Source organism: Stigmatopora nigra, chromosome 16 (genome assembly GCF_051989575.1).
Source record: "Stigmatopora nigra isolate UIUO_SnigA chromosome 16, RoL_Snig_1.1, whole genome shotgun sequence".
NCBI classification, from domain to species: Eukaryota; Metazoa; Chordata; class Actinopteri; order Syngnathiformes; family Syngnathidae; genus Stigmatopora; species Stigmatopora nigra.
In genome coordinates, this window is record NC_135523.1 from 2,996,011 (window position 1) to 3,020,574 (window position 24,564).

At 43.4% G+C, this 24,564-nt stretch overlaps 4 protein-coding genes and 1 long non-coding RNA gene across 7 annotated transcripts; 2 read left to right on the forward strand and 3 right to left on the reverse strand.

Moving 5' to 3' along the window:
* Window positions 1–1,294: 1,294 nt before the first annotated feature.
* Window positions 1,295–3,924, reverse strand: LOC144209966 (uncharacterized). 2 transcript variants are annotated; one of them, XR_013329289.1, is made up of 4 exons: window positions 3,325–3,924; window positions 3,193–3,264; window positions 2,563–2,896; window positions 1,295–2,419 (listed from the first exon to the last, which is right to left on the reverse strand). It is a non-coding gene; the product is annotated as an uncharacterized LOC144209966 (long non-coding RNA). The 2 variants fall into 2 exon arrangements; XR_013329288.1 differs by having other exon boundaries at window positions 1,295–2,896.
* A 418-nt stretch (window positions 3,925–4,342) lies between these two features.
* On the reverse strand, window positions 4,343–11,017 carry pan3 (poly(A) specific ribonuclease subunit PAN3). 2 transcript variants are annotated; one of them, XM_077736369.1, is made up of 19 exons: window positions 10,826–11,016; window positions 10,327–10,673; window positions 9,434–9,555; window positions 9,270–9,342; window positions 9,133–9,203; window positions 8,923–9,067; window positions 8,632–8,849; window positions 8,409–8,513; window positions 8,237–8,294; window positions 7,992–8,153; window positions 7,633–7,749; window positions 7,418–7,519; window positions 6,809–6,974; window positions 6,562–6,649; window positions 6,350–6,489; window positions 6,162–6,291; window positions 5,804–5,868; window positions 5,597–5,735; window positions 4,343–5,508 (listed from the first exon to the last, which is right to left on the reverse strand). In XM_077736369.1, the coding sequence occupies exons 1-19, from the start codon at window positions 10,843–10,845 to the stop codon at window positions 5,368–5,370; spliced, it is 2,409 nt and encodes an 802-aa protein (XP_077592495.1). In that variant the 5' UTR covers window positions 10,846–11,016; the 3' UTR covers window positions 4,343–5,367. The 2 variants fall into 2 exon arrangements, with proteins under 2 accessions (XP_077592495.1, XP_077592494.1); XM_077736368.1 differs by having other exon boundaries at window positions 9,133–9,342; window positions 10,826–11,017.
* Window positions 11,018–11,757: 740 nt separating this feature from the next.
* Window positions 11,758–17,053, forward strand: LOC144209843 (receptor-type tyrosine-protein kinase FLT3-like). Its single transcript, XM_077736378.1, has 23 exons — window positions 11,758–11,812; window positions 11,888–11,967; window positions 12,027–12,169; window positions 12,556–12,659; window positions 12,732–12,843; window positions 12,920–13,050; window positions 13,121–13,296; window positions 13,365–13,503; window positions 13,577–13,754; window positions 14,035–14,135; window positions 14,209–14,320; window positions 14,385–14,590; window positions 14,651–14,760; window positions 14,816–14,948; window positions 15,013–15,117; window positions 15,182–15,292; window positions 15,356–15,515; window positions 15,649–15,749; window positions 15,805–15,926; window positions 15,986–16,108; window positions 16,173–16,384; window positions 16,445–16,550; window positions 16,611–17,053. The coding sequence occupies exons 1-23, from the start codon at window positions 11,785–11,787 to the stop codon at window positions 16,737–16,739; spliced, it is 2,922 nt and encodes a 973-aa protein (XP_077592504.1). The 5' UTR covers window positions 11,758–11,784; the 3' UTR covers window positions 16,740–17,053.
* Window positions 17,054–17,198: 145 nt separating this feature from the next.
* Window positions 17,199–19,758, forward strand: urad (ureidoimidazoline (2-oxo-4-hydroxy-4-carboxy-5-) decarboxylase). The gene is made up of 8 exons (XM_077736379.1): window positions 17,199–17,533; window positions 17,932–18,121; window positions 18,195–18,332; window positions 18,406–18,610; window positions 18,730–18,883; window positions 18,967–19,049; window positions 19,124–19,324; window positions 19,411–19,758. Exons 1-8 carry the CDS (start codon window positions 17,454–17,456, stop codon window positions 19,728–19,730), a joined length of 1,371 nt encoding a protein of 456 aa, XP_077592505.1. The 5' UTR covers window positions 17,199–17,453; the 3' UTR covers window positions 19,731–19,758.
* A 506-nt stretch (window positions 19,759–20,264) lies between these two features.
* Window positions 20,265–23,402, reverse strand: pdx1 (pancreatic and duodenal homeobox 1). Its single transcript, XM_077736527.1, has 3 exons — window positions 23,268–23,402; window positions 21,578–22,064; window positions 20,265–20,954 (listed from the first exon to the last, which is right to left on the reverse strand). Exons 2-3 carry the CDS (start codon window positions 21,936–21,938, stop codon window positions 20,614–20,616), a joined length of 702 nt encoding a protein of 233 aa, XP_077592653.1. The 5' UTR covers window positions 21,939–22,064; window positions 23,268–23,402; the 3' UTR covers window positions 20,265–20,613.
* Between the last annotated feature and the right edge of the window lie 1,162 nt (window positions 23,403–24,564).

Consider the following 24,564-nt stretch of genomic DNA (forward strand, 5'->3'; position numbering starts at 1 on the left):
AAAAAAAGCCTTACTATACTATGTCGTTTTTTTGCGAAAAAAAGCCATACTATACTATGTCGTTTTTTGCGATAAAAAGCCTTACTATACTATGTCGTTTTTTTGCGAAAAAAGCCTTACTATACTATGTCGTTTTTGGCTATAAAAAGCCTTACTATACTATGTCGTTTTTTTGCGAAAAAAAGCCTTACTATACTATGTCGTTTTTTTGCGAAAAAAAGCCATACTATACTATGTCGTTTTTTGCGATAAAAAGCCTTACTATACTATGTCGTTTTTTTGCGGAAAAAAAGCCTTACTATACTATGTCGTTTTTGGCGATAAAAAGCCTTACTATACTATGTCGTTTTTTTGCGAAAAAAGCCTTACTATACTATGTCGTTTTTGGCTATAAAAAGCCTTACTATACTATGTCGTTTATTTGCGAAAAAAAGCCTTACTATACTATGTCGTTTTTGGCGATAAAAAGCCTTACTATACTATGTCGTTTTTTTGCGAAAAAAAGCCATACTATACTATGTCGTTGTTTTGCGAAAAAAAGCCTTACTATACTATGTCGTTTTTTTGCGAAAAAAAGCCATACTATACTATGTCGTTTTTTGCGATAAAAAGCCTTACTATACTATGTCGTTTTTTTGCGAAAAAAAAGCCTTACTATACTATGTCGTTTTTTTGGCGAAAAAAAGCCTTACTATACTATGTCGTTTTTTGTGAAAAAAAACATACTATACTATGTCGTTTTTTTGCGAATAAAAGCCTTACTATACTATGTCGTTTTTGGCGATAAAAAGCCTTACTATACTATGTCGTTTTTTTGCGAAAAAAAGCCATACTATACTATGTCGTTTTTTTGCGAAAAAAAGCCTTACTATACTATGTCGCTTTTTTGCGAAAAAAGCCATACTATACTATGTCGTTTTTTGCGATAAAAAGCCTTACTATACTATGTCGTTTTTTTGCGAAAAAAAGCCTTACTATACTATGTCGTTTTTTTGTGGAAAAAAAGCCTTACAATACTATGTCGTTTTTGGCGATAAAAAGCCTTACTATACTTTTGTTTTTTTGCGATAAAAAGCCTTACTATATTATGTCGTTTTTTAAAGAACAAAAAGGCTTACTATACTATGTGTTTATTTTACGAAAATAAAGCTTTACTATACTAAGTCATTTTTTACGAAAATAAAGCCTTACTATACTATGTCGCTTTTTTTTAAGAAAAAAAGCCTTACTATACTATGTCGTTTTTTTACGGAAATAAAGCCTTACTATAAATAAAATAAATTTACACCACAACCAGTTTTAAGATACTCCATTTTTTTAAATAAATAAATAGAAATTTGCAATACAAAACATCTGAAATTTTGTTTTTTATATGGCTGAACAAATACTTGACATTAACATAACATCCAATACAATCTCTGGCCATGTAAAAAAAAAAAAAGTGCATATATAGTAATGACTTTTGCTATTATAAGTAGACTAACATTGTAGAGTAGCATGTGTACTTTCCATTTTGAATTTATTCTAATCAGAAGGTAAATTAGACCTAATTTTTGCCTATCATAATGTTAAAAATAAAATATTGTATTTTATTCTATTTTAAAATAAGTTTTAAACTACATTACATAATAGTTTTTCCTAAAGTATGTTGAAGAAGACAGAATATTTAGAGAATACAAGTATTTCTATTGGAGTATTTTGGCTATTTCAAGCAAAGGATCCATCATCAACATAACAGCCGCCATCATACAATCGCTTTGAATGCGAGACGTCATCACATTCGTCCTGATTGATGATGACGGCATGCACATATCTGACAGACCACTTTGCCTATTATCCTTACATTTAATGTTAATTATATTACATTATCTTTAAAAAAATAAAATTCTAAATGGTTAGTAAACAGTACTCTACAAAACCACCCTTAAAGCCCAAAACATCTATTCTAATTTTAACATTCTTTTCCTACATGGCCAAAGTCACATCAAACATGAATAGTCCAACCTGACACATTTTCCAAGAGTGCAAATGGCTTCCTCTTCTGACCTCCAAGTCGTCTCCATTAGAGAGTCTTCAAACAGTTAGTCCTCCAGTCCACCTGTCACATGGTCTAAAAGACATTGGCACATTCATTTGAAATTTCCCTGCCCATACTTTTTTTAAATTAAACATTCTAAAGAACAGATATTGACTTGCTAGCATTGCCCATTAGCCACTGTAGGCAGCACTTAATATCCAAACCATGTCAACCGGGAGAGGGCATCAAATGGGTCGACAACAACCTAAACATTAAGCACCGTCTACAGCAGTAACAGCAACACTATTATAATGTACTCCCAATTTACTCTTAAAATGAATGATAATACTATACTTAACTTCTGGAACTCCATCAAGGTCACCCACAATTCAGCAATCTCACCTAAATGAGGGAAAAAAAACAACAACATGGATTAAATCATTTGGACAAAATAACACATTCAATGTAATGCTATGGCTATCCATTACATTACTTTATTTGGTACTAATTTAAGTGATACCATTAATACTATAGATGTCACTGACATAAACGTCACTCCACATCCAAGCTGTCGACCGGGAGAGGGCAACCGTCGAGCCGACAGGGTTGAGACGTGGAGCTCCATCTACGGCAGTGACAGCCATCTTAAATTTTAAAAAAGGTAAAGTTAGATATCCAAACCAGTCCAAAAGAAATGGAGTCGTTTTCAGCCTTTTCTTCCACCAAGCTTCTTGATGCCACCATCCGCCTCCTCTTTCTAAAGAAGAAAAAAAATAAAGAATGTTAGCACATAAAAGCTAATTCAAATGCGTTAGGCGACAAACCACTGCATGCCAGGAACTCTTCTGGTCACTCCACATTGGGGCCAACACAGCAGACCTAAGTGAGGAACAAAAGAAAAACTACATTGGCATTTGGCCAATAGATTTATTAAAGTCATCCCAATAACACACTTTATATATCTACTTTTTTAATGCTCAATGGGATTGTTTGCCCACCACAGACGGACCTCCACGTCCAAGCCCCGTGGACTCGGAATTTTTGCCCTCTCCCGATCGACAGGAATTGGACGTGGAACACCATCTACGGCTAAGCTTATTTAAATATCACCACATATGGATGATAAGGACAATTTAAGACACGATTGAGCTCCAAATACTATGAAATATGCCCACCTTGTCTTCATTTGATTTACCGTACTTGGCATATCTTCTTGATCTCCATTGCAGTCCATTAACAGGCCCCACCTAAGTGTGGGAAAGACAAACATTTATGGCAGCCATTAGACATGACTTGGCTCAACTTACCCAGACTGCCATGATCTTCTTGGCTCACCATTGTGTCCCCTTTTTCCTGAAAAAGAAAATCATGCCACAGCAAACCATTAGAAGAGACTCATCGACATGCCACCGGCTACAAACCACAGAAAGTCTTCTGGTCACTCCAACTTGCACACTTGTGTCTTCCCATCTCAAGCAAACATTACAACGCGCAAACACCATTTAACAGCTTTATTTTAATTTTAACAAAGGTGGGGCCTCCAGCCACCACAAACGATGTTCCATGTCCAAGTGGCATGGACCCAGAATTTTGCCCTCTCCCGGTCGATGCGGATCGGACACGGAACATCTGATGTGGTGATTTGGACTATTTTAGGACACCCAAGTCAATCTAGTCGCCAAATCTATTGACTTGGACTCGATGGCGGTTTAAAAACATTTGTATACTATTACATTTAGCGTGACAGCAAGTCGTCCGTGCCTAAGTGAAGGAAAACATTACCATTAAAACAGGTACGATGCGCCATCGAGTTGAAAAACAACGGATCGTCGAGATTAACGATGATCAAAAGGCTAGTTTCAAGTCGAAAGCGACATTTTGGACAAACATGCAATCGAAGACGACAACATTTCTTACCTTTGAGAATTAGCCATGACAAGTTGGTGGATCGAGAACGAGCGTCGACGAGGACCGTTTGAATTTGAATTCTGCTTTTCCGTTTCCGGTCTAATGAGTCACCTGAACGGAATTACGTCACACTTCTGGGAGCACTCCCCCTGACATTTTGCTAATACGCATGCGCCAAATGTGCTAAAGATTTAAATCAACCAAGGTGTTAATAGGTCCTTATAAATGGTCATTTATTTCAAAAGAAGAAATTATGGCTTATTATAGGCGGTCATGTTTATTGAGATTCTTTTGGTGTGATAAAATGCCTTACTATACTTGGTCAAGAAATATGCCTGACTGTCACTTTAAAAAAATGTTTTATGATAAATAAGCATAAGGACTTATGGTGTTTAACAGTTACCCAATTTACTCCAGTAATTTTTGTAATTCTTTATTAAAATACTGCTGTACACACAAATTTTACAAAGTTTGAGACATTGTAACACAAAAGAGGCAAAAAAATAATAATAATAAACTAACGGATGGATGTGGTTTGTGTGTGAGGAGTGGGCGAAGAAAACGGCCTGCGCATTTATGTCCGGGGGTTCAAAAGCACCGCATTCAAAAAAACGTGTCCAGGGTTTTCACCAGTGCGTGATTAAACACACTCACCAACCAACCATACTCTTCTTCAATCCCGACCTACGGCGACCAATCACATTCAATCATTGGGATGGTAGAAAGGAGTAAAAGGGGGCGTCGTCCATTTCTGCTGGCATTGGTCCACAGATGAGAAAGTTTTGGGGAAATAAAGAGAATAGCTCCCCCTCCCAAAAAAAAAATTTCATTCCATAAAGAGGCAGCTGCCAAACAAGGTGGGTAATCTTGTCACCATAGTAACGGGGTACCACCCCAGTGGTTTGTCCTATCCTCAGTCGGGTGCCCAAATTTCAAAATCTTGCACTTCATTGTCCATCTTTGTGTGCGTCTTTCTGTACACCGCGTGTCCATTTTCACATAAAAAAATAATCCCGCAAATATTTTTCTTTAAATCTTAGTGCATCCTCCCATTAAAGGTCACCCCCCCCCCAATTTACCGATAAATCAACCCCCACCCCACACACAAATGGTGGTTGGTAGAAAGAAACGGTAGAAGCAGGAAAAAACTTCTTCATAAACCATAAGGTTTGTATAGGTTTGTTCCCCCAAATATTAAAAAAAAAAGATTCTCTGTCTTGCACGTCCACGATTTATCTTTTTCCAGCTTGCAGGTATTTTTTGTTGTTGTTTTTTATGTTTTTTTTTAGGAAAGACTAAAAAAAATGTATACACTTTGGAGGGGGAAACAAAAGCCTTCCCGGTTGGACAGTGTAAGCGACTGAGGCCTTTCTTGCTAAAAATGCTGATGTTGAAATGTCTCGGCCGCCGTAGTGCGCCCGGCGGGCCGCTAAGGGGCGCCGCTACAAATTACCAGAAGCCGCCGCCTGCAGTTCCTGGAAGGTGCTATCGAAGCAGCGTTTCAGGTCCGAGTACGTCACCACCAGCACGCTCTTTTCGTCCCGCGACACTAGACTGATCTTTTCTGGACCGCCCGCGTCCAGCTAGACAAATAAAATCCAAAAAAATGTGGCGTTTAAGGAAGAACAAAATAATTCTAAATAACAACGCTAGATCAAAAAAGGGACTGACTTTGTTGAGGCAGGAGACAATGTGGCTCAGGTCGATCCACGGCGTCCCCGATTCGGTCACCTGGTGGAAGAGGTGGTCCCGGAATAGCTTGAGTAGGTAGCGGTCACCCGTTTCCGACCAGGTGGGATCCTTCTGGAACCTGCCGTTTGTTTACAAGGCTCGTTAGCGGCTGCGGTCTAACGGCACCAACGGGGGTGGCCGACTCACTCGGGCCTCTCGTTGATGGTGCCCAGTTTGGCCAACAGGCGGAAGAGGCGGCCATTTTGCACCTCCTGAAAAAGCACAAATCTCATCGTTATTTAAGAAACTACCATTTACGAAAAAAAAGCCTTACTGTAGTACATGGTCATTTTTTTAAATGTGAGAAAAAGCCTTAAAAACATACTATACTTGGTCATTTGTTTAAGAAAAAACCCTTATATGTATTATATGGCTCATAAGCTAAAAAAAAAACCTTATATGTATTATATGGCCCATAAGCTAAAAAAAAGCCTTGCTATACTTGGCCATTTTTTAAGAATAAACCCTTACTATACATGTTCATTTTTCTTTAGCGGCGCGTCACCTTGGCCAAGTCCTCCTCGATGACATCATTCCTCATTTGCGAAGCGTCGAGTTGCGTATAAAAGCGTGCACCAATCATGGGCATGATGTCATTGACGCTGCGCAGGCGGGACTGTTCCGTCAGGAGATATCTGTGGGCGTAGATCGGTTATCGATGGCCACTTTCAAAACCGGACCTAATTTTCTCACAGTATGAGATTCTTCAGGTCGGACGAATAGTTGATGGACACCAGTTCCATGGCCTTCTGCAGGTTCTCCCTCTGAATTCCGGCTGGTGAGTTGCAGGCCAGGGCTAGCACCACTTTTCCTAGCAGCACCAAATCAGCTTGCTGGAAAAAAAATAAAAATATATATTTAAAAATAATAATTATAATGTAAAAGCGAGCTTTGCGACGCCAAACCTGGTATTGCGGCATCAGGGCCAAGTGGTTGCTCTGGCTGTTATCAAACGTTAAGACGTCTAACACGCCGACGCAGTTCACACGTAACCTGCGGGTGAGGGAATAATAAGTACAGTATTTAAAAAAAAACATTCGTTTTCTGACACTACTTTGCTATTTTTCCATTATTCCATTATAGATTACTATAAATCTCCCTCTAGTGGATGTATGACGCAACTGCCATGTTTGTAAGACAACAATAACCCACCTAGTTTTGCCCGTGATGAGGATTTTGCTGGGGTCCATAACTCGGCACGCCAATCCGGCCGTGTGGATGGTGCGCAGGGCCGAGCTGAGTTGGACGATGTAGGCCCAGATCAGCGACTCGGGCAGTAGGCCGGCATGCTGTCGCGGCGGTGGAGCTTCGTGTTGTCCTGCACGCACGCGTTAAGTTAATACTTAAGTTCTTTTTTTCTGTTTATGTTTCATATGTACTGTTAACGGATGCACTTTTTTATATAGTTATATTATATCAGACCATTTTTTTAACTTCAACTAGCGAGCCAACGTCGGCTACTCCGTTCCCCTTTAGCCCGACGACGTAGCGCACCTGCTTCTAATCGCTTTCAGCCACAGTTTCCTCCTTACAACCACGTTTGGATTAAAAAAAAATAAAGAAACGAAAATACTAAGCACTCCTGACTTTGTCTGCTCCCGCTGGTTTCCACATCAAAAGACATCCGTGCTTTAATAGGATTGAAGTGTCTAAGCGAGTGACCTAATTAGCGCCCGCTAGCTAGTAGGTCATCAAAACAAGTGTGGCCGGCTGGCGAAAATCAAAAATCAAAAGGCCACTTTAAGAGGGAGGCAAACTCACCCCACTTTCTCTTGGTGAAAAAGGAGTCAGCTCCCGGGTCGTTGAAATGTCTGCTGAACATGGTTTCCGCACCCGCGTGGAAGTCGTAGGAGAACACCAATGCTTTATGGGAAAAATGACAATAGAAATATCAAGTTAAAATAAATCATTTGGAAGGTCTGCATTTACTTTTGTATACTAAAAAACATGACCTCAATGAAATCTTGTCAACTTACAGTGGTCTCCAAAGGCCTTGGTGGTGAAGACCTCCCTCAGAGTGACAGAATTGGAGTGCTGTATCTTCTTCCACATGTCCACCAACATCATGCATTTGGTGTTTACCAAGCGGAAGCCTGAATAGGACAACAAAACACGGGGTTTAATGCAACACAGAGTGCAGGCTTTCCCCCAGAATACTTCAGTGGTACTACATACAATGCAATTCAGCCCAAGTGATGTTGACAAAATGTCAGCGTTTAGCTTATCTCCAGGCTCGATTGAAATATTGTTATTGTTTATGCCACCATTTTACACCATTTATGAAGAATTGGGGGAAACCCAGTCAGGTTACAGTGCGATTAGGCGAAGTGGTCACCGTGTATCCTCCTCAGGCAATACGGCAGGTCGTCTTTGCTGTTGACTGCCTTGTAGCAGGACGTTATGTAGCTAAAGTTGCTGGTCTTCTGCATACGGTTGGGTGGGGGCAACACCTCCAGTGGAAATAGGCTGTGGTAGCTGTCCACTTCAGAAGGAACATCTGCAAAAAAAAAAAAAAATAAATAAACAAGATGGAGGTTTTTCCTTTGGGATTTTTGGCGCTTTGGGATCCGAAAACTCTACCTGTGTTTTCAGAGTGGTCGATCTGAGCCATGGTGATCAGGTGCCTGTTTATTAACTCCTGAGGGAGGACGTCAGTAAGTCATTGTTTGTGTTAGATCGGTTTGACCAAACTTCCGGCCCACGATCCACAGGTTTGACACCATCATGGTACGGTAAAAAAACGGGTTGGTACCTGTCGTAGTTCATCGGCCATGAAGAAAGACGGTGCATTGGCTTTGGGCTGCATGTAGGCCACGTGGGGTGCCGTAGGGGGGTAGATATGGTATGTAGGAAACACCTGCCGCCAGAAAAAAAGAAATCCGCTTCCTATTAATCGAGAAATGAAAACTTTGAGGGAGAACCAGACAGACTATGACTAAGAGACAAGTTTCAAAACAAAAATAAAAAGCACATACCATTCCGGCCATTGGCGCAGGGGTGTTGTCTGTGAAGAAGTAGGTGGTCCCCCCGACCGTCTCCTTCTGAATGATGTGTCCGCTTTGGTCAGCCGCCGAAGTGGGCACCATGTAGTTGACCGGGTTGGGCGTGTGGCTGCGGCGGCGTGGGGCGGGCGAGGTGTGCGGGGTGATTTTTGGCGAGTGAAGGGGAGACGAGCCCGCCGATAAAGACATTCCTGGAATGGGATCGTTGCGGGCTGTTTAGAAGGATGACTTTTCAAATAGATAGACATCAATAATAGGCGGCACCTGGAACTAGAGATGCCGCAGTGGAGCTGCTGAGGCCCGGGTGGGCAAAGAGAGGCGAGGGGAAGGCCTGGACAGAAGATGGAGCCATGGTGGTCATTCGCGGAGCTCCTTTAGGGATGAACTCGCTTGCGGTCGGGTTGGGTGCCTTAAGGAAAATAATTGAGGGTTACACAAAAATTCTGAAGTCAAACATCCATCATTTTTACTCACTTTTCTCCGTTGGGAAATTCCCAGAGCACCAAAATCGCTGAACAGCGACGAACTCGGAGAGTTGACGGGATCTACATGACGGAATATGCAAAATTTAATATAATGAATATGAAATAATAGGGCAAAGTTGGTTTTACCGTGAGTGCCGTGGCTGAAATTCTTAGCACCATCGTTGAGCAGACTTGGGGAGCTGCTGCTGGTTGTAATTCGCTATAAAAGTCAGAGAAAGTCGGTCAAGACAAGGGTTTTGTTTTTGGGGGGTCCACGGATCAGGTGAGGGTTTATCTGTACATTAGAATACCTGCATCATGGAGTATTTGGACTCGGTAGGACTACCAAAACCATTCACTCCAATGAAACTGCTGCTGAAGTAGGAGTTGGTGAGGTTGGCATCATTCAGACTCGCACCCTCCATCCCAGGAACTGTAAAAAGGCAGAAACGGAGCATTTTATTCACTTGAATGCTGCAAAGTCGAGCAACCGTTCTAACGTAAGCGTAACCAAGCACAAGGCTCGATTAAAAAGAATGTAAACAATTCCACGAGCGCAAGTGAGCGTGATGATAAACGACACCAATCTTAACCGTTTAGTCATTTGACAGTTTAAATAACCGTTACTTCTGACGCTAAATCACTCTTCACTTTATTTGGACGAGCGAAAATGGGAATGTACAAACAAAAACACTACCGCGTGGAGGGCTAGGTTAGCTACGTTATAGCAACACAGCTACACTTCCCCGACGCTGTGTAAACAAACAAACTATATACAATAAAACGCTGAAGGTGTTTATTATACTTTTATTCGATTTTTACAGTGAACATAATTGAAGGGAAATTAATCTCAAAGTGGCCGTTTAAAAGCAACACGGGGGCTGACGTTGAGTGTTTTCTGTCCACTGGCAGCTGTCAGACAACCAGGCCGCCATGGCGTGAGCGGCAACAGGCTATTATTACAGCTTCATTTCCACAACAACGGTCACGTCAGTGTTAAGAAGACCCCCGGTGAGCTCTAAGCCGGAGTAAATGTCCCCGCCAAATGGCAGGTGACGGCCCGCCGTGCTCCAATTTGTTCGGAAGAGCCCGAGGCCGCGCCAAATCCCCGCGCTCAATTTTCAGTCAATCCCGAGCGAGGTCCCCTTAAAGTCGGCTTATGGCCCAAGTGAGGTCCCGGCTCTGAAGTAAAAGTGGTACTCACTGGCTAGCAAAGATCCGTCCAAAGATGTCCCCTGTGGCCCCATGGCTTCGCTCTTCTTGGGTACGCCGGTCCCCGCTGCTCCTCCGGGGCAGGAGGCCGCGGAACCGCCGAGGGAGTACCCTCCTGGCGTCCCGCCGCCTCCGGACAGAGACAACGGGACGGGGCTGAGGCTAGCCATGGACGGATCTTCGTGCAGGAACTGGCACTCGTCTCCATAGAAGCACGTTTTGTCTTTCGCGTAGTATCGGCAGAACTTCACCTTGACGTTGGGTATCCCGACACCCCCAAGCGGAGCGGCCGAAGCTGGGAGTCCGCTGTTCATGGCGCCAACGCCGCCGCCGCCGTTGCTGCCGGAAAACACTCGAACATCGAGAGGCGCACGGAGCCAGCGAGCTAGCCGGGGCTCGGCTAGCTTGCAAACAACCCCCGCTTCCCCTGCCTTTCCGCAGACTAATATCGTGGCATCGGGACCACTTCAAAATAGCCCCGCGGTACTCACGTCATCACGCTGGGGTGCATGTTCACCTTGCCGATTTAGATCATCGCACACGCGGAGCAGCGATCGCGGGGGTCGCCGTCCATGCGGACGTTTTTCTTTGCTAATATATCAAAGAAGGAAAAGTGCAGCTAGCCTCTTGTTGTTTTTGCTCACTGGCAGGCTGCCTGCCCAGCTCTGCTTGCGAGCCGCGATGCATTGTGGGTAAACCACTCTACTGTTTTGCAAGGAATTGTTTTTAATAAAGTTGATTCAAAACATTGCAAATCAAAGCCATTTCTAGCAATATTAGGAGTTTAACAGATCAATATGCATTATAATATTTCCTTTACATTTGAGTATTTTCACTTAAATCAATAAAGTTTTTTGGAGGGCTAAAATGCTTATTAGCCCACTTACATTTAAAATAAACATTGGTGTGCTAGCTAACAGAATGGATATTGGCTTATGTATGCATTTATTGTTGGCAAGCTGATTTGGAGTGTGTCATAAATATATTACATTACAATACATTTGTTTGAAAAACTAGCCCCCCTCAGCACCTGAAATAAGGTCAAAAGGTCACCAAAATCAATTATGAGTTAGAAAAACATAAGCATTCAAAATGATGTAAAATTCAAACTCAATTCAGTAATAGTTTATATGTAGTATACCGGTTTATGAACACAAAGACGTAGTTATTGTGGTCGTGCGTACATAAATGATTCAAAAAATTCATTATTAGTCCCAAATGACGTATCCTTGGACTGAAGTACTCGGACCATAAATATAGTACAAAATAATAATAAAGAGCAAGTGCACAGGACATAAGCACCGCTCGGATGTAGTTTTCGGAACACTAAAGTGGGAAGTAGAAGATTTATCAGATGGCCAAGTGACTTCTTCCCCTTTATTAAATTTGAAAAAAAAAAAAAACACCACTCCACCTTAGAAGTTTCAATGTCAAAGACGCAGACAGACTGATGCTCATCTTGGGACAAATGATTGCGGGTGATTGGGCCGTTTTTAAAAGTATTTGAAACTACAACTACACATGGAATGACGGACTCATGTTTACTATTTTAGGTGTGCTGCTGTGTGTAGTGTTTTTTCGTGGCTGCCATGGATTGGTCGCGCTTGAGAACACCTGCCAATCCAGTCGAGAGGTACGAAATGTTTTTTACCTTTTTTTTTCACTTGTGTCTTCCATCAATTTGCTTTCCAGGTGGAGTGTTTTCATCCAGCAAAGCACCCGAATGCATCGTTTCCAGCGTATCTGGAGGTAGATGCAGGCAGGACGCTGCTCATCTCCACTGATGGTCTCCACAACTGCAGTTTGAGTCAAGGATTGGTCGCCGTGCTCACCATGTAGGTCTCAAACGTTTGTTTTTCCTGCAAGTGGATGGCTGGAGTTAATTGTGGACAAATTTAGAGAAACTGAGTATGTTACGTATGCAGTACAGCGTGTATTTTGATATACTAGGTATATTCGTACTGTGATAACTAAAGCTTCAACTTTGTATGCACTAAAAAAATTATAATGTCTTCAAATGGCACTGTGTAATTTTAATTTAATTGTAGCAGTTGAACGTAGTATTACATTCACTTGAATCAAATGATGTAACTACTTTTTTAAAACTAGCTATTAGAAACTCTACTTAAGGGAAAGCAAATAATTCTCATATAAACTTATTGATATGTACATAAATGCTAGTCATTCGGTCCATTTGTGTTTCTAATTTGAACTTTTGCAGCCCCTCGATGACCCCGCCGGTCCTTTCCGAGTCCGATTCTGGCGAATACGTTTTACAGTGCGGTAGCGGCTTCTCGTTGAACTTTTCTCTGCGGGTCGTCACCAGTGAGTACTCGCCACTTTTCGCCGCTGTATATCCGCCGATTTTCTCAACCCGACTTTTATTTCCACGTTCAGAACGTCCCACTGTCCCCCATCTGACGCTGATCCGCTTCAATGTCCGCATGAGTTCCCCTCATTTTCAATGTGAATCCCAAGGGATTCCAAAACCCACTCTAAGTTGGCCTGGGTACGTTTTTAAAACGACATCCTCTCAATTCCGGTCAAATGATGACTTTTTTTTTTTTTTTTTTTTTTTTGGACAGAGGCAAAAAGGGAAAAGAAACAGTGGATAAAAATCAGATCTCCATTGAAAGTGTTAAGTTAAAAAACAACATGGTGGTGTGTTGCGCCAATAACTCTCAAGGCCGGGAGTGCTCCCAATTATACGATTACGGTAACAAAACCTACATTGTGTTTTGGGTCACAAAAATCTGATATTAAATCCTACCTGGGGACATTTTGAGGTTTGGACGGCGACCTGGAGAGTGAAGACCAAGTCTCCAATGTGATCAAAAGTCCCGGCCAGGCTCTTTTGCTTCGTTGCAGGACCAAACGTGAAGACCTCCAATGGGTGATCTGGGAAAAAGACGGCCTGGAATTGACGTCCAATGATTTCAAGTGCTCCGCCAAAGCCAAAGAGGTGCGGAACCGTCCTCAGTTAAACCCCAACCGAAGCATTTAGGCATTCCGTTTCTACTTTTCCACCAGATGTGCATCAAAAACGACACGCATGGAGCGAACGCCATGGCTTACCTGTTCGTGGACTCGTTGACCGCCGCCCACAATGGCACGTACGCCTGCAGGAATCGGGGAAATGTGTCCAAGTTGGTCCACGTCGGCGTCTCGGGTGGGTTGGGACGACGGAGCCGTTCTGGGGAAATTTGAGAGATTTTCATTAAGTTTTGGAGTGAATTACTCAGCGGAAGGATTTCTGGAGGTGTGGCTGGATCCCAGAAAAATTGTGCTGGCTCGGGATGTGGCGGGAGCGTGTTTGGAAGCCGCCATCTTCTATCATCCTACCTTGGAATCCTGCGAGTGGGAAGGTCCGGATGGGGTGACGTGGAAATGCGTCACAGAGGACTGGGTCGCCAAGCAAAGGTATGGAGATACCTAAAAAAAAAAGAATCAAAAAGTGAATAAAAAAATGAACCAAAAAAATGAACCAAAAAAATTAACCAAAAAAACATGAACCAAAAGAATGGACCAAAAACATGAACAAAAAAATGAACCAAAAGAATGAACCAAAAAAAATGAACCAAAAAAAAATGAACCAAAAAAATGGACCAAGAAAATGAACCAAAAAATGAACCAAAAACATGAACCAAAAAATAAACCAAAAACATAAATCAAAAAAATGAACAAATCCTCTTCTTTTTAGGACGGTGAAGCTTTGTCATGGAATCAAATCGGGAGAATATAAATTAAGCATCAAGGCGGGTGGACAAACACAAAGCCAATTTGTTTCCGTTTGTGTTGTGGGTAAGACAGTTTGGAGCCCAAAAATACATCAATTGCTGGTCACAGAAACAGTTTCGTCCTCCCTTTTGTGCAGACGAACCCAGTTTCCAATTGATCGGCAGGCAAAACGACAGCATCGGCATTCGGACCGTCAACTCCGTTCCAGCCAATTACACCTGGATGTCTTGTTTACCCGGGAACGACAGGTACAGGTTAATCATTCGGAACGTACCGCCATTTTCTGCATCCTTTACGTCCATCCAATCACAGCTGTTGGGGTCACTCCACCTGGACGGAGGTCTCCGAAACGTGGCAAGCCGACTCGGACCAACTCTGCATGAAGACCATAGAGAGCTTCGTGAGGACGGATTTTCCAGATGAAAAATACTTCAAGTTTTGTTTGGTCAACTTGGTGGGCTCTTGGTGTTCGCCTCCATATCCCGTGCATTTTTCGTCGTTGCCACTGGGCTCCGCAGGTTTGTATGGAAAGAATCTGAATGTTGAGAAAATGGATAAAAACGCAGAATTATTTTCAGGGTTTCCCAAAGAAGACAAAAACATCTACATGTTAAAAGTCATCAGTGTGGTTCTCATCGTGGCTTTGCTTACCGTCACTCTGGCACTTACTTACCACATTAAAAAGAAGGTAAGACTCGTCAATCGTCAAACAACAACAAAGACAACGATAAAATGTCCAACAGAAACCGCAGTACCAACCCCAACTATGCATGATCCAAATGGTGGGCCCCAACGATAACGACTACATCTACATTAACTTCAAGGACTTTGAGTATGATCGCAAATGGGAGTTTCCCAGGGAGAATTTGGAATTAGGTTGGCATTCGCCATCGTCCGCCTCGTTTTCGCTCAATTCTAACGATTTTTTTGTGCTCCTCAGGTAAAGAATTGGGCTCCGGGGCGTTTGGTACGGTGGTCCGGGCCACGGCACACGGCATGGGGAAGGCCGGGGTGTCGCGGCAAGTGGCCGTGAAGATGCTTAAAGGTCAGTGAAGGGGACGTCTGGGTTTGAAGGAGCCAATATGATGGGAAATTTTGGTTGTTCGTAGAAAAACACCAAGCAGTGGAGAAGGAAGCCTTGATGTCCGAGCTAAAGATGCTAACACACGTCGGTCACCATGTCAATGTCGTGAACTTGCTCGGAGCGTGCACCGAATCCGGTACATCCATCAAGTTTATTCTTTTCCCGACAAATTCAGGAATGTCCCTTTTTTCTCAAACAGGTCCTGTTTATCTGATTTTTCAATACTGTTGCCATGGAGATTTGCTCAACTATCTGAAAAGTAGCGGCGAACGCTACCACAAGTCAGCAAAGGACGCCGTCGCCAAGGACCGCAACGGCGGAATTTACAACAACATGGCGCCGGGGAAAAGCTCTCCCATGTAGGGACTTTAGAAAACTATTTGGTGTACTATTTTTTTGAGCTGGCGAGTAATCACGGAGGTTGTTGGATAGCGATCACTCAGCAACATATACATATATAACAGTATTACAGAATAACTCCAACATTTGTAGTCTGCAGGAAAGCGGCCTAGAGACGTACATCCCCATGCAATCCATCTCTAGCAAAAGTCCAGATGAGCAATCTCTCCTCCAAGACTCGGACCATCTCGAAGGTAGCTACCCGAGTATTCAAACCAACCCGGATGCTAACATTAGCCAATTTGCTAGACGGAGAAAGCGACAATGACGAGGAAACCGGCGCCGACGACCTGCGAGCCCTGACCTTTGACGACCTCTTGAGCTTTGCCGTCCAAGTAGCTGAAGGCATGAACTTCCTCTCCGCTAAAAACGTAAGTCGACGTCCGCCCAATCCACGGACGGATTCCCTCATCCTCATTTTGTTCGGCAGTGTATCCACCGTGACCTGGCGGCTCGCAACGTCTTGGTAACCAAAGGCCGACTAGCCAAGATCGGCGACTTTGGATTGGCTCGGGACGTCGACAATGACTCCAACTACGTCGTTAGGGGAAACGTAAAGTTCCCGTGAATTTTTTTTTTCTCTCTCCCTTCTCGACGCAAGGATTCTTTTTCGACAGGCTCGTTTGCCCGTCAAGTGGATGGCGCCGGAAAGCATCTTCCATGGCACCTACACCGTGAAAAGTGACGTTTGGGCGTATGGTATTCTCCTGTGGGAAATTTTCTCCCTGGGCGTCACCCCGTACCCGGGGGTGAAGGTGGACCAGGGCTTCTACACCATGATTCAAAACGGATTCAAGATGGACTGTCCTTACTACGCCGACGAGTCTGTGTAAGTAGCGCAAACTTTTAAAGCTAAACGTCCCCCCGGACTTCATATTTCCTTTTCCAGTTACGGGATTATGTGCAAGTGCTGGGCTTCGGAACCTGGAAATCGTCCGTCTTTCTCCAAATTGGTGGCCTTTATGTCGGAGCATCTGACGGACAGCGAGGAGAAGGTACCCCGGTTTCTAACCTATGATTCTCGCTTCCCCTGACATAGGACTTTCTTGTTTCAGCTCTATCAGAACACCATCAGCCACGAAACTAGCGAATACCACAATGCGTCATCCATTTTGGACGCTTCTGCTTTCGCCCCCGAGAACGAGGCGCCGTCGGGGGAAAAAATAAAAGGCGGAGGACAGTGAGAAACAAGTGGTTTAGCGCTAGTGACAAATAAAGGAAACGACCTTTACTGCGCGTTCTCAAATAAAACCATGAATATCATCCTTAGCAAAAACATTGTATCCTAGCATTAGCCTGTTTTATGTAACCATAAATGCATTGTTTTGACTTTTAACAGGGCAGCTATTTGTTTTCAATTTTTATATATATTTGCCACAGTGAGTAATATTGTATTCCACGTTGAACAACTTTTAAACGTCGCTCACTCAAATGTATCTAAAGTTTGAATGTAATGCAAAGTGTATTTTTTCAAGCCAACACAGTATTAAACAGTAATAGCAATAAATGCATTTGTAAACAATGGCCGGGCTACTTTGTTATGGTTTTGTCTGACCTATCAGCGTTCAGTCTGCAATTGATTGACAGGGACCTGGCCAATGGCCGCGTTGACGGAAATGCAATACAAAGCGAGCCAATGACAAGAAGCTTCGAGTTGAGGACCGCCATTACCTTCTGCTGTAGTTTCGTTGTTTACAATTAGATACGTTCATCCCACGCAACTAATCGTTTTTTAACTAGATGTAGTAATATAGTATCGCGCTTGCGTACGAGTTATTTTTACGTCTAAAGGAGAGAGTTTGGAGCATAGAAGCAATTACGTAGAAACAGTTTAAGTGGTGTATTGCACGCTAGAGGGTTCGCCATTTTGAATGTGGCAAGGCTAATCTAAGAACAAAATGCCTCATACGTGTTGCGCCGTGGGTTGTTCCAACCGATTTACACCCGAAACCAGAGGTCGCGGGATTACTTTTCACAGGTAAAATTACATTAGGAATATTTATGTTCTTTTTAAAGTTGTATTTTACCGTAACGATACCTGTTTGCAAACGAGATTTACCTAGTTTTTAGGCGTATGTCCTTTGCATTATTTTTGAATCCCTACCGCGGTGGAAATAAGCCTCTAAATGCCAAAAAAAGTCTATCTCGCTCAATTAATTTGCACCCTGATTATTTTATATGTAAAAATGCACACATGATCAATGTTGTAGTAGTACAACGACTGTCCGCGGGGAGGCAGAAAAGTGCCGATCGGGGGAATAGAGAGTGGCAGAAATTATCAGAAGAAATAAAAGCTAGGCTAGCTATTTTATTATTATTATTATGTTTATATGCATTAACCTTTGAACTAAGCTTACTTTTATGATTTAAATGCAGGTTTCCCAAAGACCCAGGAGTGAGAAAAAAATGGGAAAAAATGGTTCGCAGGAAAGGTTTCACTGCCAGTTCTTCCACCATGCTATGCAGTGAACACTTCCGAGCTGAGAACTTTGACAGGACGGGTCAAACCGTCAGGCTGCGAGAAGGAACCATCCCTCTATCCGTTTTTAAACCGTCCCAAGAAAAGGTAGCGACATTTTTTAATTTTCACAATCCGCCACATTGGTCCATGTCGACGCGATATTATTTCCATGTTACAGTTTACGCTCAAACCTTCGGACGCCAGAACGTCTCGGACCTCCATGAAGGCGCGGGAGACCCCACCACCCGGCGCTCCTCGACCCACGATCGCCCCCCTAATATTGCCCGAGCCGCCACCCTTGCCTGAGCCCACCATCGTGAGTACTGATTGGTCAACTACAAAAACGTTGTTGCCATACCTATGGATGATTTGTCGTTTTTTTTTTTCAGGACCACGCGTATGCCTCGACGCCCGACGACCTGCGGGTCAAACTCAGCGAAGCCCTGGTGAGGGTGGAAAGCCTGGAAAGAGAGAAGAGGAACGCTAAGGACAGAGAAAGAAGGGTTCGGCAAACTGTCAGTTGTCTTCTGGAGGATCTGGAGTTGAAGAAAATCATGAACGAGGAATTGAAAGAACGTCTCGACATATATTCGGGTAAAATGCCTCACCTTTAAAAGTTTGCATTTCAATCCATTTGGAGCCGTGGGCGTCGACCTGTGAACAAATAAGAGAGTTGAATTTTTTGAACTAAAAGGCACATTGTGGAATTTCAGATCTTCCAGTTCACCTGTTGTCCAAACACAGCCACGAATACACCAAAGAACAAAAAGATTTTGCCATGACCCTCCATGATTACGGTCCCAAGGCTTACAACTATCTGAGGGAGTGTCTCCATATTAATCTTCCACATCCACACACATTGCAAAGGTCATTTTTTTAGACATATATAAGCCACCACATATGTTTATAACTCATTTTAAATATAATAATGATGTTTTTTTCCTGCCAAGGTGGATTAATTCAGGGGAGTCTAAGCCCGACTTGATGATGCTGGACACGCCAAGTCAAGATGAGGACGATGCTAATTGTTGCGGTAGTGTGTCGCTCTTTCTTCAAATGATTTCTTTGGGGGCTGAAAATTGAAATCGTTTACAATTTTTTTTACAGGTCGACAAAGAACCATCCAGAAAACCATGAATCTTTCCCAAGTCAACGCGCTTCCCTATGAAGATTTTGTGAACGTTTTCGGCAACGTGGTGGAGAGGTGCCCCGTCGCGGCGGCCGCCATTTGGTCCAAGCTTCCCTTCGCCGACGTCGACGCTTTCCAGGCGGCCATTTGCGATTTTGTCGATTCTTTGCCTGATTCGGGTGAGTGAGTCGCGACCCCGGTAAAACCTACACAAAAAAATATAAATCCCTACGGTTAACTACAAGTTTATCGACGATCGTTTCAGGTAAAGAAGGAATCCTCAGGTGCCACGCGGACCGTGTGGGAAGAGACCTGGAAAGTGGCAGACAAGTGGAGGGAGAACCGGACCCGTTGATCTCGGATGAGTCCTGCACCATGTTCTGCCTAAACGAAGAGTACAAGGAACGTTTCAGCTTCCCCTTCATCATCTGCGTCCGCGCCGACGACAAGGCCGCCATTTATCAAGAGATGCGAAATCGTATCACCAACGACTGCGCGACGGAGAGAGAGCGCGGGATCGAGGAGGTCAAGAAAATGTGCCGTCTCCGACTAAGGGACATGGTGCTAAATGACGAGCCGTCTTAATTTTAACAATAAAATCACTCACATTTAACCATGAGTTTGTTTTTTTGGGTGGTGAGGATATTATCTTATGTTAGATGGAACGTTTTTTCTCTATGGTTTGCCTGATGAGTCGGCATGTACATTTTTAAATGTAAACAAACAATTTCACACTAAATCAATTAGTAAGAATGAGTACAAAGTTGATAAATTTACATTGGATATTTAAATAATAACGACAATAAAGGGAGTGGATAATAGTAATAACATGAGGCGATGGCATCGCTAAGTTTAAATGTTAGTTTTATAACATTTGGAGTCATTTGTGCAGTACAAACAAACAAATAGAGATGATCATACCTGACACCTGCGTTTGAATCCTGTAAGGGTCCTTCCATTGATATGTTTTGTTCCGCCCAAGTCCGTGCCTGATTAAAATTGAAGACAGAAAGACAGAAAAAGCGTTAATTACTAAATTGTCTTAAATTCTGAAAGACAAACGAAAACAAAGTAACTTTAAATAGCAATAACTCCATATAATTAAATCATTTTTAAACATTAGTATTCAAATGGATTTAATGTAGACTTACACATTGTTGACTTGATTAGTATTTTCCTATTCATATTTACCAGCCAGAAAAGAGACGATGGGTCTATGCACGTTGTGTCCGCCAGACGGCAGTAAAACATCCACAATACGAAAGTATTAGGCCACAATGCGTGTATAATAAACAATTGGGGCATAATTTGTACATTTACAAGATTGCACACCATACATATTTGATCAAATCACACTCCTGTAGCCGCTTGTGTGTTTTGTCATTTTTCTGACTAATAAAATAGGTTCAATATCCACAAAATGACAACCAAGTTATCTCATTGGAGGTGGACCCCACAACGTCCATCTTCAAAAAAGCGTTTTTTCCCGTTCTGTTTGGGGTTCCGGAGAGGCCCCCGTTCCAGTAGCCGGCGTCCCCTGGTCCCCAGAGGTGACGGCCGAGTCCTGGTCGGGTTCGCCCCTTCTGGCCCGCCGTCGGTCCTCCTCCTTCTTCCACTTCATGCGCCGATTCTGAAACCAGATCTTGATGTGACGTTCGGTCAGGCCGAGGGTCAGCGCCAGCTCCACGCGGCGCGGCCTGGAGATGTAGCGGTTGAAAAGGAATTCCTTCTCCAGCTCCAGGAGTTGAGCGCGGGTGTACGCCGTGCGGGTGCGCTTGCTTTCCTCGGGCTCCGCCGTCACGTAAGGACCTGAATGGGACACAAAGGACGTGTTTGTGGGTCAGGATTAACCTGAAAGTTTTGTCATATTGACTCTCAACATGCGTTGCTGCACCATTTGTGTTTTGCTGTTGTCAACGGGTCAATTTTTTTCATTCATCTATTTCATAAAGCGAATCAATTCCAAAATATACACATTTAGCTATATAGTTTCTATAGCATTTTTGAAAAAAATACTTTTTATTTTCTGTCCATATTTTCTATATGCAGCAACGAAATGACAGAATATGGTATTTTAAACTGAGGAATTGTATTTTATAAATCCATTTCATTTTTATGAGTGCATTTAAAAAAAAAAGGTGAGTCATACGTGCATTAACTCCAACGTACAAAGTCACGCCATACTTTACGACTCTGGACCTAATAATAATACTGCATTCATAAATGCTAAAAATAGCCTTTTTCAACGAGGTTTGATAAAAGGTTCAAAAAACCAAAGTAAGCGCGACAAAACTAAATTTCAGTTTAAAGTCCACACAACCACAAAGACTCAAAAATCACTTATTTAAGAAATTTAAAAAAAACTATTTCATTGCTCTTATAAAACGGCCTAAAAAGCAAATAGTGGAGCAAGGTGTTGTTTTTTTTCTTACCTGTCCATTGCGTCTTCCACGTGTGGGGGTGACTTTTGGTGCTTTTCATCCAGGGGAAAGGCAGCTGAAACCGGCTTTGCTCATCCGCATCCACGTAGGTCGAAACGGGGGTGAACGTTTGAGGGTGTAGGGGCGTTTGCGGGTGTTGGGGTGCCTGCGTTTGCTGGTACAGGAGCGGGATTCCCAGGTCTTCGCGGAGAGGTAGCCCATACGCGGCCTCCGCCTCCGGATAGGCGGCCTGCCGGCTCATGTAGAGGCAGGCCGGCGGCGGCGGGGTGTGGCCGCCCGGGTCGTCGCCTCGTGGGTACGCACACGGGTCCTTGAAGGGGTTCTGCTGGTACGCCTGGTGGTCCCGATGCATGGCTGCCGCTCGCCGGCCGGCCCGGATGGACGGACCTTCTCCTCTGGTCCGGGTGCAGGTGTGCGGGGGACACGTGAGCGGGTGGCGAGGACAGCCATTGGCTGAGCCGGGACTTGACTAAATGACCTGGAGGAGGTGTGTCAAGAAAAGGTCTCACGGTCAACAAATCAGTTTTTTTTAAACTTTAACTAGGCAGGTTGACATGTTAGACCAGGGTGGTCAAACATATGGTCCGCGGGCCGATCAGGGCCAGGAGGGGTTGGATCAGCGGTCCGATCTGTTTTTCTTTTCTGTTTGGGGAATTGAGTTATCAAAGTGGAGATAACATGCAGGAAGATGAACTCTTACAACAAACTGGACTCAAATCTGGAAATATAATTTTTAAAGTCATTTTAGAAAGTTTTCAGGAACAGTGCACTACAGGGAAGAAACAAGAGAAACAAAACTTGCCAAAATAAAAGCAAATCAGGCATTTTGGTCACAAATTGAAGGAAATCCAGTGCTACATTTTGGGAATAAACACAATACAAATAAAATAAACAGTAGAACAACCCAAAAAGAAAAGTTTATGAGGCAGTAGTCCATCCAAGACAAAGTCTTTTGTCCACAAAAAGTGGCCGATATGGCCGCCTCATTTAACAGCACTTAGCGTCGGCGACAAACAAGAAGCTTGGCGCTCTGCTCGGCCATTAAGGGCCGCCTCTGTGTACGCCGCACGTTAGGCCCCATTAAGCAAGCGCTGTCGCGGTTAGACGTTTGAGATGGAACTCAATTAACGACCCCCCCACGTGTCAACTCTCACGTCAATGCCGCACCTCCGCCAGCGAGTCGGCACATCGCCATAAAAAGGGCGCCCGTACTTAAAACATCCAGGAAGGAAACTGTTGAAAAGGAAGATATATCTTCCAGGTGGATAACGGGAATTTATGATCCAGATGACCTAAGTGGCGCTGTGCCTATTTTTTTTATGGGGAAAACTATTAAACCCACGTTTATGCATTAAAGTATAAAACGTATAAACAACTTAGGCTTCGATTTTCACCATCTGTCTTTTTCCTAGACATAAAAAAACACTGCAATTTGTGAAAAATTACAACTTGTTGACTAACAAAATGGCAATTTCAAGAGTTAAAATCTCAAAAGGCCAAAATGTTTTGATTTGTATTACTGTCAATACATTAGCTTAGCTTATTGGCTAATCATTTATGCTAGCAAGCGACACGACTAGCCTGATCTAAACGTTACAAACGCTCATGTCAGTGTTCGACATGTGTTGTTTCAAGGTGGAATGGAGCTATGATCGGTCGTGGCGACCAATCCAGGTCCTACCTGGCTTCTGGCCTCCGCAGTCAGCTGTGCTACGCTCCGACTCCCCCACGACCCTGTTGCCGAAATACAAAAAAACGGGGAGATTAAAGTCAGTCCTTCATTTTGTCGACTTGGACTTCCGTCTGTCTTTTTCCGTCGTGTCTTCCCGCTCGCCCTTGCGTCCGCGACTCCCGTCCCGCTCACGGTCTCGCTTCTTGGTATCGCCGCCGTACACGTTTTCGCGGTGACGTCGGCGACCGCCTTCTCGTCTATTGTTTGGCGACCGACTCCGGCTCCTCCGCCCGGGGGAATCCCGCCTTGCGGCGTGAGACGCATGTGCCGATTTGGATTCCCCAGGACGGCGTTGCAGTTCCGTCGAGCGGAGGGTGTTGAGGAGGAAGCGCTTGTTGGTGCCCCGTAGTGGACATTTTAGCCTGACGAGAAAAGGACGCACCTTTCATTAAAAAAAAAAAAAACGATCAAATATTGATGTCAATGGCTGTCAAAGGCAATGGAACACACAGCGGTTGAAATGTTTTTGATATACAATATGTTTTAGACTGTATGGGAAAAATAAGGAAATGTCCAGAGACATAATAGTATCATTTTTTTGTTAAGTTAAATAAATGTCAATGTGTATTCATCAATTTGGATGCAAATGACCTATAAACGACGTCATCTTTAATGGACTCACCATCCCGCGGGGCCCATGGTCTCGGCTCTCAAGCGAGCCCTGTCAGTCTCCCTCAGGAGCTCTTCCACAGCACGTCTAAAACAAACACAAATGAGTTCAATGAAACATAATCATGAAGGACAACACGCCGAGCTCAATTCGAAAAAAAGACGCAATGAGTAACGCGAATCATTAGTAATGACAGGCGGGCAGTGTCCCATTTTAAACTGAGGAAAGCCAGTTTGTTAGCGGCTAAGGGCTAATTCTAACAAAACACTAAATAGCACGATGGAGTAATGCATACTTTTCCAATTCCCTCTCCTCTTCTGTCATAATTCCTCGATCGATTTAAGGTTTCCTGGTATGAACTCCCTCACAATGACTTTTTAATGAGACGAGAGCAGACGGCTTGTTTACGGCGATGGGGCTTAGCGGAGTGAATTTAACGGTTGGCCAGCTAGATGCCTGACTGGAAATTCAGGAAAAGAAAATACATAACTTTTATATTATATGGGTTTATCAACGTGTGTAATGCCATTAAAAACTGTCTGCTATACATTTCCAAAAGTACGGCACAAAAAGTACAATGAAACTATGTGTAGAGTACTCTATTACTTGCAATACTGTCTACTTATTTCGTTATTA

Excerpts from the sequence above, each read along its gene's own strand:
- pan3 (XM_077736368.1), bottom strand. The coding sequence starts at position 10,845 with ATGCACCCCAGCGTGATGAC. Across the intron at positions 8,850-8,922 it reads TGCGGCATCTCTAGTTCCAG|GAATGTCTTTATCGGCGGGC; the intron begins GTGCCGCCTATT and ends ATCCCATTCCAG. Across the intron at positions 5,869-6,161 it reads TCGAGGAGGACTTGGCCAAG|GAGGTGCAAAATGGCCGCCT; the intron begins GTGACGCGCCGC and ends GTGCTTTTTCAG.
- LOC144209843 (XM_077736378.1), top strand. The coding sequence starts at position 11,785 with ATGCTCATCTTGGGACAAATGATTGCGG. Across the intron at positions 11,968-12,026 it reads CCTGCCAATCCAGTCGAGAG|GTGGAGTGTTTTCATCCAGC; the intron begins GTACGAAATGTT and ends TTTGCTTTCCAG. Across the intron at positions 12,170-12,555 it reads TTGGTCGCCGTGCTCACCAT|CCCCTCGATGACCCCGCCGG; the intron begins GTAGGTCTCAAA and ends GAACTTTTGCAG.
- urad (XM_077736379.1), top strand. The coding sequence starts at position 17,454 with ATGCCTCATACGTGTTGCGCCGTGGGTTGTTCCAACCGATTTACACCC. Across the intron at positions 18,122-18,194 it reads TTAAACCGTCCCAAGAAAAG|TTTACGCTCAAACCTTCGGA; the intron begins GTAGCGACATTT and ends TCCATGTTACAG. Across the intron at positions 18,333-18,405 it reads CCTTGCCTGAGCCCACCATC|GACCACGCGTATGCCTCGAC; the intron begins GTGAGTACTGAT and ends TTTTTTTTTCAG.
- pdx1 (XM_077736527.1), bottom strand. The coding sequence starts at position 21,938 with ATGCATCGGGACCACCAGGCGTACCAGCAGAACCCCTTCAAGGACCCG. Across the intron at positions 20,955-21,577 it reads GTGGAAGACGCAATGGACAG|GTCCTTACGTGACGGCGGAG; the intron begins GTAAGAAAAAAA and ends TGTCCCATTCAG.